Raw genomic sequence first — 16,218 nt, 5'->3', positions numbered from 1 at the left:
ATCCTCATCATTATTTAGACTATCATCATCATCATCATCATTCATCATCATCATCAATATTTACACCATCAACAACAACAAGAGCAACATCATTATCATCGCCATCATGGTTTTATGAAAAAACTTTCCATTTTACGTGATTGCATTGAGAGATAAAACCTGGAATTTTCATTAAAAATGTTTGCAAACATCAACAACTGCAATGGCAACAACAACTGCAATGGCAACAACAACTGCAATGGCAACAACAACAACATCAACAACACTTTCAACGATAAGACATGTTACAACAACAAACAACGCATTCTAAAGCAACGACAACGACGACATACAATATGACAACAACAATTCATACTTAAATGAGAACAACATCACACTACGAAATAACAACAACAACAACATCAACAGCAGCAACAACAACAAAGCAATAAAACATCAACAACAACAACAAAGCAATAAAACATCAACAACAACAACAATGCAATAACATCTGCAACAACACAAACATTAGAAATCAACAATAAATGTAGGTAACATCATTTGCAAACAACCTTTCTTACAACAACAACAACAAAAAAATAACATCAACATCATCGGCAACAACAACAACGACAACAACAAGAAAGATATCAAGCAAAAAAAGGACAACACGCAAAATTCTGAGAGAATATTTTTACGGTCCAACATGAATTCAAGAAAAATTGAAAATATTCATACGTTGGAAACCACAAACATTGATTGAGCTAACAAGTATTTTCTTCATTTCTGGACATAAACTATTTATAGAAAGCTTTATTTTTAGAAACATTCGCATATTTTTTTCGTTTATGCGTTATAAGTTTATGCACATGAGTAAAAAATTTTCCGGTCGATTGTCAATACTTAGAAATATACAACATTCTACATTATAGATAATTATATTTATATGAAAGCAAACAAATAAATTGACCAACCGACGAACCAACCAACCAATCAATCAACCAACTAACCAACCAACCAACCAATCAACCAACTAACCAACAAACAAACAAACCAACCAACCAACCAACCAACCAGCCAATCAACCAACCTACCAACCGACGAACCAACCAACCAATCAATCAACCAACTAACCAACCAACCAACCAATCAACCAACTAACCAACAAACAAACAAACCAACCAACCAACCAACCAGCCAATCAACCAACCTACCAACCAACAAACAAACCAACCAATCAACCAACCAACCAATCAACCAACCAATCAAACAACCAACCAACCAACCAACAAAACCAACAAACCAATCAGCCAACCAACCAACCAACCAACCAACCAATCAACCAACCAACCAACGCATAAACCAACCAAACAACCAACAGACCGACCAACCGACCAGTGATATTTCTGTAATATTCATAAGCTTTTCCTCAGCAATCTACCTATATTCTATTCGGAGATTTTTTTTATTCAACCGGTGCTTGATCAGTATTTTATCACATTACATCATCACATGTGTAAAAAAGAATAGCAACAGTAATGATAACAGAGAGAGAGAGAGAGAGAGAGAGAGAGAGAGAGAGAGAGAGAGAGAGAGAGAGAGAGAGTGAGAGTGAGAGAGAGAGAGAGAGAAAGAAAGAGAGAGAGAGAAGAGAGAAAGAGGAAGGGAGGGGGAGTGAGAAAGAAAAAAGAGAGAGAGAAGGAGAGAGAAAAAGAGAGAGAGGAAGTGTAGGGAGTGTGAGACTCCATTTGTAGGAGTTTGGCAAGGATTTAGACGCTAATCCCTCCACCCTTAAATAATTATCTTCTAACTCGCTTACGTTTTTTAGATTTTAAAATAACTTTTCAAGTAATGATTTTGAAAATATCCATATTTTTGAGGTGAGTGTCATAAAAAAATCAGCCTAAGTAAGCACTGGCATATACGTATGTCATGTAACTTAAGCATTTATTAGTCATGTAACATATTCATGGTATAGCATGATATAACACGACACAACATGATATAGCTATGATATAACACAATATATTTATGATATAACATATGAAATGATATCACATGATATCACATAATATATATATGATATAACATGATATAATATGATATAATATGATATAACATGATATGAAATGATATCACATGATATGAAATGATATAACAGGACATCACAGGATATATTTGTGATATAACATGATATAATACTGTACTTAGTGTGGCAATAGGAAAGGCAAATTTTAAAACAAATATAAATTATATCAATAAACACATCAAAACTGTTAGCGCCCGTGTGCATTAATATTTGATTGCACAAAGGTATGAAACACGCCACCGACAGCCAATCACACCACACCACAACACGCCACACCACACAACGCCACACCACACCACACCCCACACCGCACTACACCGCAACATCAGAAAGGTTTGAAAAGAAAAACATTTTCCATGTACTTACACGTGCGAGTAGGTGCCTGGATGATGGAAAATTTACTCTTTAACAATATTATCTTTTTTGTTTTTAACTTTTTAAGTCTAAAACGCTTTATTAATAACGACAACGATAATAATAATAATAAATAATAATAAAAATAATAATAATAAATAAAAACAACAACAATAATAAATAATAACAATGAATAACAATAATAATAAGAAGGATGAATAATAATAATAATAAATAATAATAATAACAATAATAATAATAAATAGAAAGCGAAACTGAAAAAAAAGATGGAGGCAAGACATTTTCCAGTAGCTCGTTGTAAGCTCTGCCGGCTTCTCATAGGACGTTAATTAATACGCCCGAGTGCTTCGGTTTAATTACTCCAACACTCCAACTAGCTAAGGGGTCGCTGTCTGTCCTATTGTTGGTCGGGGAATGAAAGGAGGGTAACACTCACATACACGGGAAAAGACTTTAATATTTCTATTATTATTATTATTATTATTATTATTATTGATGTTGTTGCTGTTTTTATTATTACTATTATTATTATTGTTGTTGCTGTTGTTGCTGTTGTTGTTGTTGTTTTTATTATTATTATTTATTATTATTGTTATTTATTATTATTGTTATTTATTATTATTATTATCAGTTGTTGTATTATTATTGATATTATTATAAATATCATTGAAAAAAATTCTATGCCGAAATTCTTAATGTACGTAGTGCATGTACACACAAAATACCACACACACACACACACACACACACACACACACACACACACACACACACACACACATACACACATACAAAATACCTAACACAAACACACACAGACACACACACACACACGAATAATCATGAAAGTACGCCGACAGGGTCACTCAAACACCGGTTATATCTCACTGGCACATCTCCATTTGTCGTGAATGACGTTTTCACAAGTACGTTCAAGTTTGTGTGTGTGTGTGTGTATGTGTGTGTGTGTGTGTGTGTGTGTGTGTGTTTATTCCACTTGAAATAAAAAACCGTTAAGAACTTCTTTATTGTCTGAATCATTTTCCTGAAACTCAATGTTTCATGCCATCATAAGCCAATCGGTCCCGACAAAAAAACCGTACAATACAAAATTTTTTTTAATATTTATGAAGTATTTACTTACAATACCACATAAAAATATAGCCCAAAAGTTGCCGAAACAAACAGCCCAAAAACATGCCTGCATCACTAAGTGAAATGTAAATCAATGTGTAAATCACTGCTCGCTGGCTGGAACTAATGAAAATATCACCGACCGATCTTTTAACATCAATCTAAACAAATGCTTCCAATTGGTCTAAAGATTATTTAATTTCAAATGAATACAAAAAATGCTTCAAATTGATCCAAAGATTATTTATTTTCAAATGAATACAATAAATTATCATAGTCTAAAACTATGTTTAAAAAAATCGACTTAGATAGTAAGATGACATATAGTTAATCTATTGTAGCTTTCAATTTGTAGTTTTTTACCAACAATTTGATGAGAAGTCTCAAATTGATCGAACCACAATACTGAAATACCTACAAGCGTCAATACGAAGTTGTTGTTGTTGGTATGATGTAGTTGGTGGTTTGTTGGTGGTGAGCTGGTAGTGTAATAACGACGTGATGGTGTAGTGATGGTAATGTGATGATGATGTTTATTTGGTGAGCATTTCAAAACTTTTAACCCATAGAAGTGCTCGCTTGTTTTATATGCACAAAATAATAATAATATTAATAATAATAATAATAATAATAATAATGACGATGAAGATGACGATGATGATGACGATGATGATGATGATAATTAAGCTGTTGATAATATTATCAACGTTCCATTCATTTTTTGTCACAAAAACCCATGTAGAGTTGTTTGTACAACAATCAAAACTGATTAACAACATTACATCGTTTTTATTCTCTCTATCTCTCTTTCTCTTTCGCACACACACACGCACATACATATACACAAACACACACAAACACACACACACAAGTGATTAAGCCATCAGCCCAATTCTCCATTATTTTTTTACCTGATAAAATATCTAATATTATATTCTTTTTTTTATTTTTTATAGATTATAATTTGTTTTTTTTTAAGTTTTGTTGGTTCAATTTTATGCTTTGCTAAATTAAGCAACCTTAAACTACAAACATTTGTCTGGCGTTGCTGGGTGGAATACCATGCTACGTAGTTTCTTTGCTGTTGTTATTATCTGCGCTGTTGTTTGTTTTCTGATTTGTTGTTGTTTATGTTGTTGCTATTGTTGTTTTTGCTGTTTTGTTGTTGTTTTTGTTGTTGTTGTTGTTGTTGTTGCTGTTGTTGTTTTGGTTGTTGTTTTGGTTGTTGTTGTTTGTTTAGGTATATATGTAGTTGTTATTTTGATAATTGTTGATAGTGTTTAGTTCATATTTTGATGGCTGTTGTTGTTGTTGTTGTTAATGATGTCCCATGTGGTTGAGCGTTGATAACGACACAAACGTCGCTGTCAATGGGACCAATTATACGCACGCCTGTCTGCCGATGATGACACGTTTCTGTGACTGGCCATGTTGTTGTTGTGGTTGTTGTTGCTGTTGTTGTTGTGGTTGTTGTGAGTGTTGTTGTGGTTGTTGAGGTTGTTGTGGTTGTTGTTGTGGCTGTTGTGGTTGTTGTTGTAGTTTTTTTTGTTGTGGTGGTTGTTGTGGTTGTTTTTGTCGTTGTTTTGGTTTTTATTATCTTTTCAAAGTTACCATTTGTTTCAAGACCGAAGTTTTGCTTCCTCTCTCAATTTTTTTTTTGAAATATGTTTTCACCGTCGATGCTGGCGCAATGGAAATACGTGCGGTCCATGCATTGTTTAGTTCTGGGGGGAAGCTTCCATGAAAAATCGCAAACATAAAAAAAATGGTTTTCATAAAAGGAATGCAAACACACACTCTCTTTCTTTTTTTCTCTTTTTACTCACTCACTCACACACACACACGCACACGCACGCACATCACACACACGCACGCACACGTACACACATTCATATATAATTAAACGAATAATAATAATATTATATATATGCATATATTAAAACACACTCAGACACACACACTATCACTCTCTCTCTCTCTCTCTCTTTTTCTCTTTCTCTCTCACAAACACATATTCACACACACACACACACGCATACACACACACACACACACACACACTACACACACACACACACAATAACACTAATGAACCAAGCGACCAGCGTTTGATATGAAGCGTTAATGTTAATGGTTACAAATGGTTTGTTTGTTAAAATCATCACGAGCGTGTTGCTGGTTGCTGTGCTTTTATTGTGGGTATCGATTTTGGCATACTACTACTACTACCACAACAGCATTTGCTAGTAGTAGTAGTAGTAGTAGAAGTAAAACTTGTAGTAGTAGTGGTAGTAGTAGTAGAAGTAGTAATAGTAGTAGTAGTAGTAGTAAAAGTAGAACTGGTAGTAGTAGCAGTAGTAGTAGTAGTAAAAGTAGTAGTAGTTGTTGTAGTAGAAATAGTAGCAGTGCCAGTAGTAGTAGCATTAGTAGTAGTAGTAGAAGTAGCAGTAGTAGTAGTAGTAGCAGTAGCAGTGGCTGTTGTTGTTGCTACTGCTGACGTTGTTTTATTTTGGTGTTGTTTTTGGTGTTGTTGAAAATTTTTTATTTGCTTTTGTTGTTGATGTTTATGGTGTTGTTGTTGATTTGTGGATGTTGTTGTTGTTGATGTTGTTGTGTGGATAAGTATGTGTCTATTGATTGATTTGTGACTGTCGATACAGAAGCTCTTAAAAGCCGGATATTTTATTTTGCTTGTAAATTACATTTGCTAAACTCAAATAAGTTATAATGTAACACATCTATAACATTCACAACAACAACAACATCAGCAGCAACAACAACAACAGCAACAACAGCAACAACAATAATAATAATAAATAATTTATTTTTATTTACATATAAACAATGTAAGCCTTTTCGAACAAGAAAACATTGAATAAATTAATAAATGAAAAAAAATAAATAAAAAGTTTACCTTTTGGTTGATACAAAAACTAAAACCGAAGATATTTATTTTAAAATCATAAACAATTTCTCATTAATATTACTTTATTAAGTTATTTGAATGGAAATTGTAAAGATCGAAGTATAATGATGACAACAATAGCCCCCTCTCACGCAACATAATCTGAGATGCGGGCTTTAAACGAAATAGAACCTGTGGAGATATACGTACATGCTACATACATACACACACACACCTACATTTATATACATAGACACAGACACACACACACACACACACACACACATATATATATATATATATTATTCTTATTATTCAAAAATTTGTATAGCGCTAATTATAAACAAAATGTTTCTCAAAAGCACTGTCTAAAAAAAACAGTTGAATTGCTACGATAAACCAAATCTTATAATGAAAACTTATGTATATTATTATTATTATATATATATATATTTATATATATATATATATACATACATATATATATACATATATATATATATGTGTGTGTGTGTGTATACATAGTTTTTATTATTAAGAATGTATATAGTGCTTTACATACTTCTCAAAAGCGTTCTTGGAAGTGTGGCATCGTTTGGGGTGACTTTGCTGGTGAAAGAAATTTATGCAATTTTTCTTTTTTCACCAGATTGAATCAGTCCATTTGATGGTGCATGCACAAATCATTCACCAACCTTTTCATTCATGTTACATAAAAAATTATCGTTCGAATCTGTTTCTTCATTCATTAGTCTGATCAGTCGTTCACACGTTCATTCGATTTTATATATTCTTTCATTCATTCATTCCTTCATTCATTCATCTATTCATTCATTTATAAATACATCTATCTATTCATCCATATATCCACCCATTTCTCCATCTATCCATCCATCCATCTATCCATCCATTCATTCATCCATCCATTCATTCACCCATCAATCCATTCATCCATCCATCCATCCAACCATTCCTTCACTGGACGTTTAAAAGGAGCAGACCAACATAGAAGCACGTGACGTTGGAATGAGTGATTTAGTGGTTGAGTAAGTTATTGAGTGAGTGAGTGAGTGAGTGAGTGAGTGAGTGAGTGAGTGAGTGAGTGAGTGAGTGAGTGAGTGAGTGAGTGAGTGAGTGAGTGAGTGAGTGAGTGAGTGAGTGAGTGAGTGAGCGAGCGAGTGAGCGATTGAGTGAGAGAATCTTTTTCCTGCCATTTACATCCCTTTACTTCAAATAAAAATAGTGTGAGACAGCTATCAAAATTTCATTCTTTATTAAGTTTTTAAATTTTAGATTGTTTTCAAGGCGTTCTGTGTTGTTATTATTGTTATTGTTGTTATTAGGTGTTGTTACTATTGTTATTATTATTTTTGTTATTATTATTATTGTTGTTCTTATTATTATTGTCGATAAAGAATCAAACATTAGCATCGCTCACTCACTCACTCACTCACACACACACAAACACAAACACATACAAACATACACAAACAAACCCACGCATTCATTTTCTCCCAAGCAATAGTTTTAATTCAGTTTTCGTGTTCTCGTGTCACACGGACGAATATGATATCAACATCTTATTATGATGAGAATTAAAATTTGAGAAATAAATGTTTCATTGTTTACGCCAACGGTTTCGTCTTACAATCTCTTAAATAAAGTTTTATTTTTGCTAGAGTATAAGATACAACAAAATTTCATTAGACCCTCTTGTTGTTGCGGAGATATTGTACGAAGGATTTACTTTCAGTTCTAGCGTCACTTTCTTTCATGTCGTTGTAATGTTTTTGTGTTGTTGTTGTTATTGACGCCAGACAAATACCCAGCCAACTTATCAAATGGCATGCAAGAATTCGTTGAGAACCACCATTTTTGTTTGTTTCTGATGGCAGTAATTGCAATTAATACTTCACTGTAACTTCAGCATTGACAGTCTAGAATTTAAAAATAAATGTGTGGCAGAGCTTCATAAACTACATAGTTTAGTAGTAATAGTAGTAGTTTTAGTAGCAGCAGTAGTAGTAGTAGTAGCAGCAGCAGCAGTAGTAGTAGTAGTAGCAGTAACAGTAGTAATAGCAGCAGAAACAGTAGTAGTAGTAGTAGTAGTAGCAGTAGTAGTAGTAGTAGTAGTAGTAGCAGTAGTAGTAGTAGTAGTAGTAGTAGTCGTAGCAGTAAGAGTAATAGTAGTTTTAATTGCAAAAGAAGCAATTGCATTTTTAGGATCGACGGTGTAAACAATAATTTTATGTATGTGTGTGTGTAGTGTGTGTAGTGTGTGTAGTGTGTGTCTGTGTGTTTAATGTGTTTGTCTGTGTGTATGTGTGTGTCTCTATATGTAAAATGAATATGATTGAAAAAAAATATTTATTAAATTTTTAATCAAAAGTAAAAAGCATTCAAATAATAATACTTTTTTTATCTTCAAAAATGATCTTCATTGTGAGAGCCGAATTAATATTCTGGTAAACACTCACACGTATATTCGTATATTTATATTATATCATGGCCTAAGACCAAATATGTTGATATGTATGTATGTATGTATAATGTAATTTCGGTGTGTTTACTTTATTATTAATATTTTTGTTGTTGTTGTTGTTGTTTTTGTTGCTGTAGTTGTTGTTTTGTAGCAGTGGTAGTAGTAGTAGTAGTAGCAGTGGTAGTAGTAGTAGTAGTAGTAGCAGTGGTAGTCATAGTAGCAGTAGTAGTAGTAGTAGTAGCAGTGGTAGTAGTAGTAGTAGCAGTGGTAGTAGTAATAGTTATAGCAGTGGTAGGAGTAGTAGTATGTTGTTGTTGTTGTTGTTGTTGTTGTTGTTGTTGTTGTTGTAGTCATGGTAGTCATTTTTATACAGAGAAATGTTAGGATATTTGCAGAACAACTTTGGTGAATGTAGTCGTACAATGTAAACAACTGGAATTGAAATATGGATCATTTAGTGGTCTGGATTTGAGTAATAGGCTACTTTTCACATATGGAGATTTAAGGTCTTGCCGGTTTCATGATGAAGATTGTATGTTTAGCGTTGGATTATTTCGTGTGTCGGACAAGAAAAATAAAGCAGACACAAGTACTTATGTAAGACGGTGAGTTTAAAAAATAATTAGTTGCTTATTTGGTAAATTTAAAACTCATAAGACCAAATCATCCCAAAAATGACTGTTTGTCAATTAATGGCTTTTAAATTTTTCCATAGTTTTATACCTATTTGACCGGTTATAAAAATGCTTTGCTTGCTTAAGTAAAACGAAAAAATTTAAATTTTTCAATATTTCTAAATTAATACCAAAACTAGAAAATTGAGAGTGAGAACTACTAATATGATTTGTAAAACAAAACTAAAAGAAACTACACGAAATTCTGAAATAAAATCTAAGTCAAGAGAATGAAATTTTATCTAGAAGTGAGAGAAAATAAACTCTAACTAGTGCATGTTCCAACCATGTTTTTAACAATTAATTTTTTTACAGGTTTGTCGATTGAGATATTAAAAAATTGAAAGATCGATTGGAATGAAAATATTTTAAAAACAAAAGTAAATAACAAAGTTTAGTTTTTACGGGGTTGAACTTTTAAAAAATAAATTCGAAAGTGAATTTAAACTTGATATATACAATACAACATTAAGCCGGCCTATTGCAATTATTAATTGTTTTGTTGGTATTTGGTAACAATTTTTTGACAATATTTTTAACTATGTTGAATTGATATATTTTTTAAAAAAGATTACATTAAAAGTTGGCCTACATACAAACCAGTCACGAAACAATTTGTTGTGTTTGCTCTGAGATTGTTTGCTACCAAGGCCTGCTTTGGGATTACAATGACGTATTTCTTTCATGTCTAAACATATGTTTGTTAACCTATAAATCAATTTTATAAGGCAGACATTTTTATGAGGCACCTTCTTATAGATGTAGTTAAAGAGTACGTCGCCAATAATACTTAAATAACATGCAATAAAAAATCTAAAAATGACTGAAAATAAGATATTGCTATTTATTATTCGTGGTCATTTATTGAGTTTTTCACATAATCTTCTTCTTTCTCGTGCCTCATCTTTTTAGGACATTGGTGACCATCGACCTCCACAAAACCCGATCTTTAAACAATTTGTAGTAGTTGAAATGTGGTGATTTTCAACAAGTGACAAAAGGATTTCCTGAATGTTATTTGTTGTTGTCCGCGATCTCTTTTCCATGCAATCTATCCAGTGGTTGTTCCATCCCTTCCTGCCGCATGATGTGACTTCATAACCGGACTGTATTAATACATCCTCATTTGAAGTATGTGAGGTCCAACTAACTTTCATAATTCTTCTCAAAAACCACATTCCAGCAGCATCAATCATTTTCTCCATTTCTTTAGAAACTGTCCAGGACTCAGAACCGTGAGTGAGCACAGGAAAAATGTAACACCCTACCAGTTTTAATTTTGTTGATATTCTAGTTTTACTGTTGGTGAGGATGTTTTTCATTTTAGAATAGGCATCTTTTGCTATAGCTAACCTTCGTTTGATATCCATATCAAATTTACAATCTAAGGTAATCAGACTCGAGATAATTGAAGCTGTTGACTTGTTTCACGCGTTTACCATTAGTAATTATGGAACAGATCGGGGTGGTTTTGCTTTTACTGATAACCATGCACTCTATTTTGTTGATGTTAATTTGCAAGTCTTTTCTTTCAAAAACCAGTTTTTCTATTGAACTTGCTATAAGAGCTTGTTTATATTCTCGCTTCCAATGGATATTCAAAGTAGATCTTCTATCTTTTTCATAATGATCTCACTATAGAGATTGTACCGATCCGGAGAAAATACACATTCTTGCCTAACACGTTTCTTTAATTCGACAAAACTAGTCATTTTGATACCAACTTTCATCGCTGCTCTTTGGTCTCAATAGAGGTTTTAGATAACTCTCGTGTCTTTTCCACCGCTGTCCAAATTTTCCAATATTTCCATATGTTCCGCGTGTTTCACGCTATCAAAAGCTTCGGAGCTTTCACATAATATATTTTTATTTAGTGACGACAACTCCGATCAATGTACCTTCAAGTAAAAACATTAACAAAAATTTGTGTAAAAGAACTATTTTCCGACTTTTAAATCAGCAACTGTCATAAACTTGCATGAACTTTCTCGCCAAACTGGTTGCACACAATCAAACTACTGCACCGCAAATGCCATGCAACTGCTATTAATAAGACCAACTGCTGACCATTTACATGTACGCGCAACAAACAACCATTTATACGCAGTCGACATGCAATATATTTTGAGTTTTGTATCGACCGTATTCGAACCAGATCAATGCGTGACCACAAACGTGAGATATGCTGAGAACTACTGAAACATACTGGGACGTGATGAGACATACCGATTTGACGTTATTGAAGGTGATAACTTGCTAACGACATCTTGCTGCAATGAGTGCAAACGAGATTGTTAAAAAAAATATAAAAATTAATAATTTTAAAAAATACGTCAGCATCGTAACTAAAAATAGATAAAAATTATTTTAAACAACTTTGAAAAAAGTGAATTGAGATAATTTTTCAAATTGAGGGTAAACAAATTAAATTATGGAAACGGTTTTGGCATGGGTGAATGAATGTTGGAATTCATGTAAAGCAAGTAAATTAAGTCTTCTACGTAAAATTTGTGCAACATTCAACCAACCAACTTTACTTAAGCACATGCTACATGACAGTAAAAAATAACATTTCTCATCCTTAATGACATTAAAACTGTAATATTATCACGGACAAAAATAGTTACAAGATTTAATTATACTTAATGTTCAAATCTCAATAACATTCTTACATGCGAAACATTAATGCCATCAACATTAATACCAATCCGCACGTCCATAATATTTACAATGCCAACAAAAACCAAATCATTAATGTTATTAATGTCACGAAGTGTAACGCATAACAATAAATATATTTTACATCAACAACATGACATCAAAAGCAGGCATCAGCAACATCGTTAGCGTCATCTGACTCGTCAGCATCATGCAACATGTAACATACATTTGAATATTTTTGAGAGGAGCGACATCTTCCCCAGCGTTCATATCTTTACTCTAAAAAACATATCAAACGTTCAATATCTACATCAATAACAACATTAATAACAACTTTAATAACAATTATAATATTACAATTATTATTAATATTATTATTATTATTATTATTATTAGTTTTAATGGATTTTCTTTTTTTATTATAAAATTTATAAAATTTTATTATTTACATTTATTTATTTACACTCTTATATATTATTAATAATTTTCGATTGATTTCATTTTGATTTTATCTTTTTGGTCAAATTTGGTCAATAAAAGGTTGTTCCCATTATTATTATTATTATTGTTATTATTCACAGAGTCGGTAAGAGGTTGGCTTTCACTTCCAGTCAGCAGTTGTGTTGCGGAAATTCTGACTTTGCCTTATAAAAACGGAGGCCTCAACATTCGATTACTGAAAAATCATGCTGGGTTACTAATAATGAAGCTGCGTGGTGGTCTAAGATTTAATGCAGGTGATGAAATGAAATGTCTGTGGGAAGAATCAGCCAATGGTAACAAAAATATAGACAACATTATCCAAAAGGTCGATTTCAAACAGGCACTCAAAATATGTAAACAACGTCAGAATGACCTAGAGATTAGTCCTATAGGTTTCTACAATCCTTTTAAACTGTCATTAATCGATTTAACTTGGCCAGACATTTTTAAAGATAACCTAACAAATTTTGCAATTAGTTCATCGTATGCAATATACTGTGAAAGGAACAAAACATGAACAATTTTTTGTATCATTTTTTATCATCCTTGTACTCTGATGTGAATGATGAGCATTGATGACTATAATCATTTATATATTTATGAAATTTGATTTTAGATTTTTGAGGTTCAATAATAAAAAGTGTTTCCATTACCACCAATGATGACGATGATGATGTGATATAGCTTTTATTAACAATATAAATCAATCAACCAATCAATCAACCAAACAACAACAACAACATAAAAACTCAACAACAACAATAATAATAATAACAACAATAATAATAATACTGTTATTAATAACATTGTATACGCATTAACATGTTTGTCCATATAATCAACAACAACAACTTCGACATGATTTCAATTTCATCAACAACAGCATAACAACAACATCAACATTCTTTGTGTTGTTGTTTTTGTTGATGTTGTTGTTTTTGTTGTTGCAATGTTTATTCAGAGTTGAAATTTGAAAAAGGCAATTGATCTTGAAAATTAAATTATAATTAATATGATAATGGTGGGCCATTATCACTTTCAAATTCGACCCTTGGTCCAGTTCACCGTAGTTTAAATGTTCACAATTATAACCATGTTCATCACGTTCACCATGTTCATCATGTTCGTCATGTTCACCGCGTTTATCCATTATAACCATATTCATCACGTTCACCATGTTCATCATGTTCGTCATGTTTATCACATAATCTTCATCACATTCATCCTGTTTTTATTGTTTTATCGTTTGCAATGTTTACCAGTTTGTGAACGCTCCTCATGTTCGCTGTTCACCGAGTTCATTGTTGACTGGTCGAAATTTTAAGAAAAATAATTTATTTTTTTTATTGAACATAGAAATTATTTATTAATTTACATCAGGTTTAGCAAGAAATTTGTTGGAACGTGTTTGGCTGGGAGGTGTGCAAACGCTGCTGGTCGTTCAACACAGGACGATGTGTTTGTTGATGTTATATCGAATATTTTTTGTTTCATCATCATCATCATCATCACCATCTTAATTTTTATGTAACATCATCATCATATCGTTATCAGCATTTTTATATCATCATCGTCGTCGTCGTCTTTGTGATTGTAATCAGATCATCAACATCATATCACATCATCGTCATCTTACCATATAGTTTTTCACATCAGCATCATTTTCACCGCATCATCATCATCATCATCGCTATTTCTACCACATCGTCATCATCATCATCCTCATCATTCTTACTTCATCCCCATCACTTTGCGCGGTCAAACGATGAAATGACGCCATTGTGCTGGTTAAGCGACAATGCGTCTTCCTTTATAAATATTTCCACTTCTTTCGATAGATGGCAGATCAGAAACAAATTTGGCCAGTTCAGAAATTATCAACTTCATGAATCAGACCAGATATTTTTTTTAACAAATTGTCGTGAAATCAAACACAACAATATTTTTTCTTTTGTTTATGTGCTGCAGAGATTTTAATTAATAACCATTATTACCCCATTATTATTTACCTATAAAATAAATTTGTTAAATATATCAAATCAGAGAAGGAGGTAGATTAGTACTTAGGAAATAATTTAGCTTGAGACTTATACATAAATGTGCAGATTTTAAAAATTATTCTTTATTTTATAGGCAGCCAATGCAAGAGAACAAGATATGGAGATATATGAGAAAAGAAAGGGGCACGAGCAACTAGACGGACAGCAGAGTTAAAAGCTTTACTTAAAGGATAGACTCTAGAATCAGGAAGACCATAGTAGAGCGAGTTGCAATAATCAATCGTATATAAGACTAAAAAAGTAACAAGAAGGAGAAGAGTAAGATCGTCAAGAGAAGGCAAAAGTTTTTATCATATTCTACATAGATGGAGCACTTCCAGAGTCATGAGAAGAAATAGACAAGCTTGCAGACGATATTAAGAGCCAGCAGCAGTGTTTTCTATGTAATTAAATTTTGAATAAGTATTTGCGAAGTAATAAAGTACTCGACGATTGATTATTTTAAGTAAAATTGACAGTAACAACAGTTTTGAATATTCAATTTCAAGAATGTTATTTGCATTGGTGCCCTGATGTGATAAGCATGACATCACGTGTTTATAACAGTTCTTAAAAGGACATTTTCACAAAAGTATTTCAAGCAAATTAGTTTAATAAAAATCCAAAGAATAAAAATAAAGAAATTAAAAACCTGAATAACGAATAAATAAATAATAATATTATAAAAAAAATTATGTTTGTTAATAATAATAAGTAAAAAATAAAAAAAAAAAATAAAATATTTTAAAAAACAAATTCGTCTGTTAATAATAATAATAATAATGACTAGTAAAAAAAATAAATAAAAACAAAAGAATAAAAACTTATTCCATCGGCTCCCCCATCAAAACGAACATCTGTTTTTTTTAATGGTGTGCTTACAAAAAACAAAAGAGAAACAAGACATACGTTTAAAAAAATAATAGACATACATACATACATACGTACACACAACACATACACACAAACAAACAAACATACATACAAACATACATAGATGCATTCATACATACAAACATACATACATGCATGCATACATACAAACATACATACATACAAACATACATTTTGATAATAATAATAATACATACCTATAATACAAACATGCAGACGTAAAAACAAACATACAAGCATATTCTGAAACAGAATGCAGAATTACGAAATTATATTTGCTAATACATTCTGCACACACACACGCACATACACCACATACAACACACGCCACACTCAAACACACACACAGCATATATACACACCACACATAGCACACACACACACAGTACATTTTATTTATGTCTATGAACTTTGCAATCTGTTGATATCTGAAACCAACTCTAAAGTAATGATGATGACGATGATGACGACGACGACGATGATGATGATGTTGAAGGAGATGA

At 32.1% G+C, this 16,218-nt stretch overlaps 1 protein-coding gene across 1 annotated transcript; it reads right to left on the bottom strand.

Annotated features, from left to right (window-relative positions):
- Window positions 1–12,437: 12,437 nt before the first annotated feature.
- Window positions 12,438–14,562, bottom strand: HELRODRAFT_164432 (hypothetical protein; the record flags this gene model as incomplete). The annotated part of the gene is made up of 3 exons (XM_009029373.1): window positions 12,438–12,578; window positions 13,819–14,007; window positions 14,518–14,562. The coding sequence occupies 3 exons, from the start codon at window positions 14,560–14,562 to the stop codon at window positions 12,438–12,440; spliced, it is 375 nt and encodes a 124-aa protein (XP_009027621.1).
- Window positions 14,563–16,218: the final 1,656 nt, after the last annotated feature.

The sequence above is a fragment of the Helobdella robusta genome (assembly GCF_000326865.2).
Source record: "Helobdella robusta unplaced genomic scaffold HELROscaffold_6, whole genome shotgun sequence".
NCBI lineage: Eukaryota > Metazoa > Annelida > Clitellata > Rhynchobdellida > Glossiphoniidae > Helobdella > Helobdella robusta.
The sequence above is the reverse complement of the archived record's forward strand: the minus strand, read 5'-3'. Positions and strand labels throughout refer to the sequence as shown.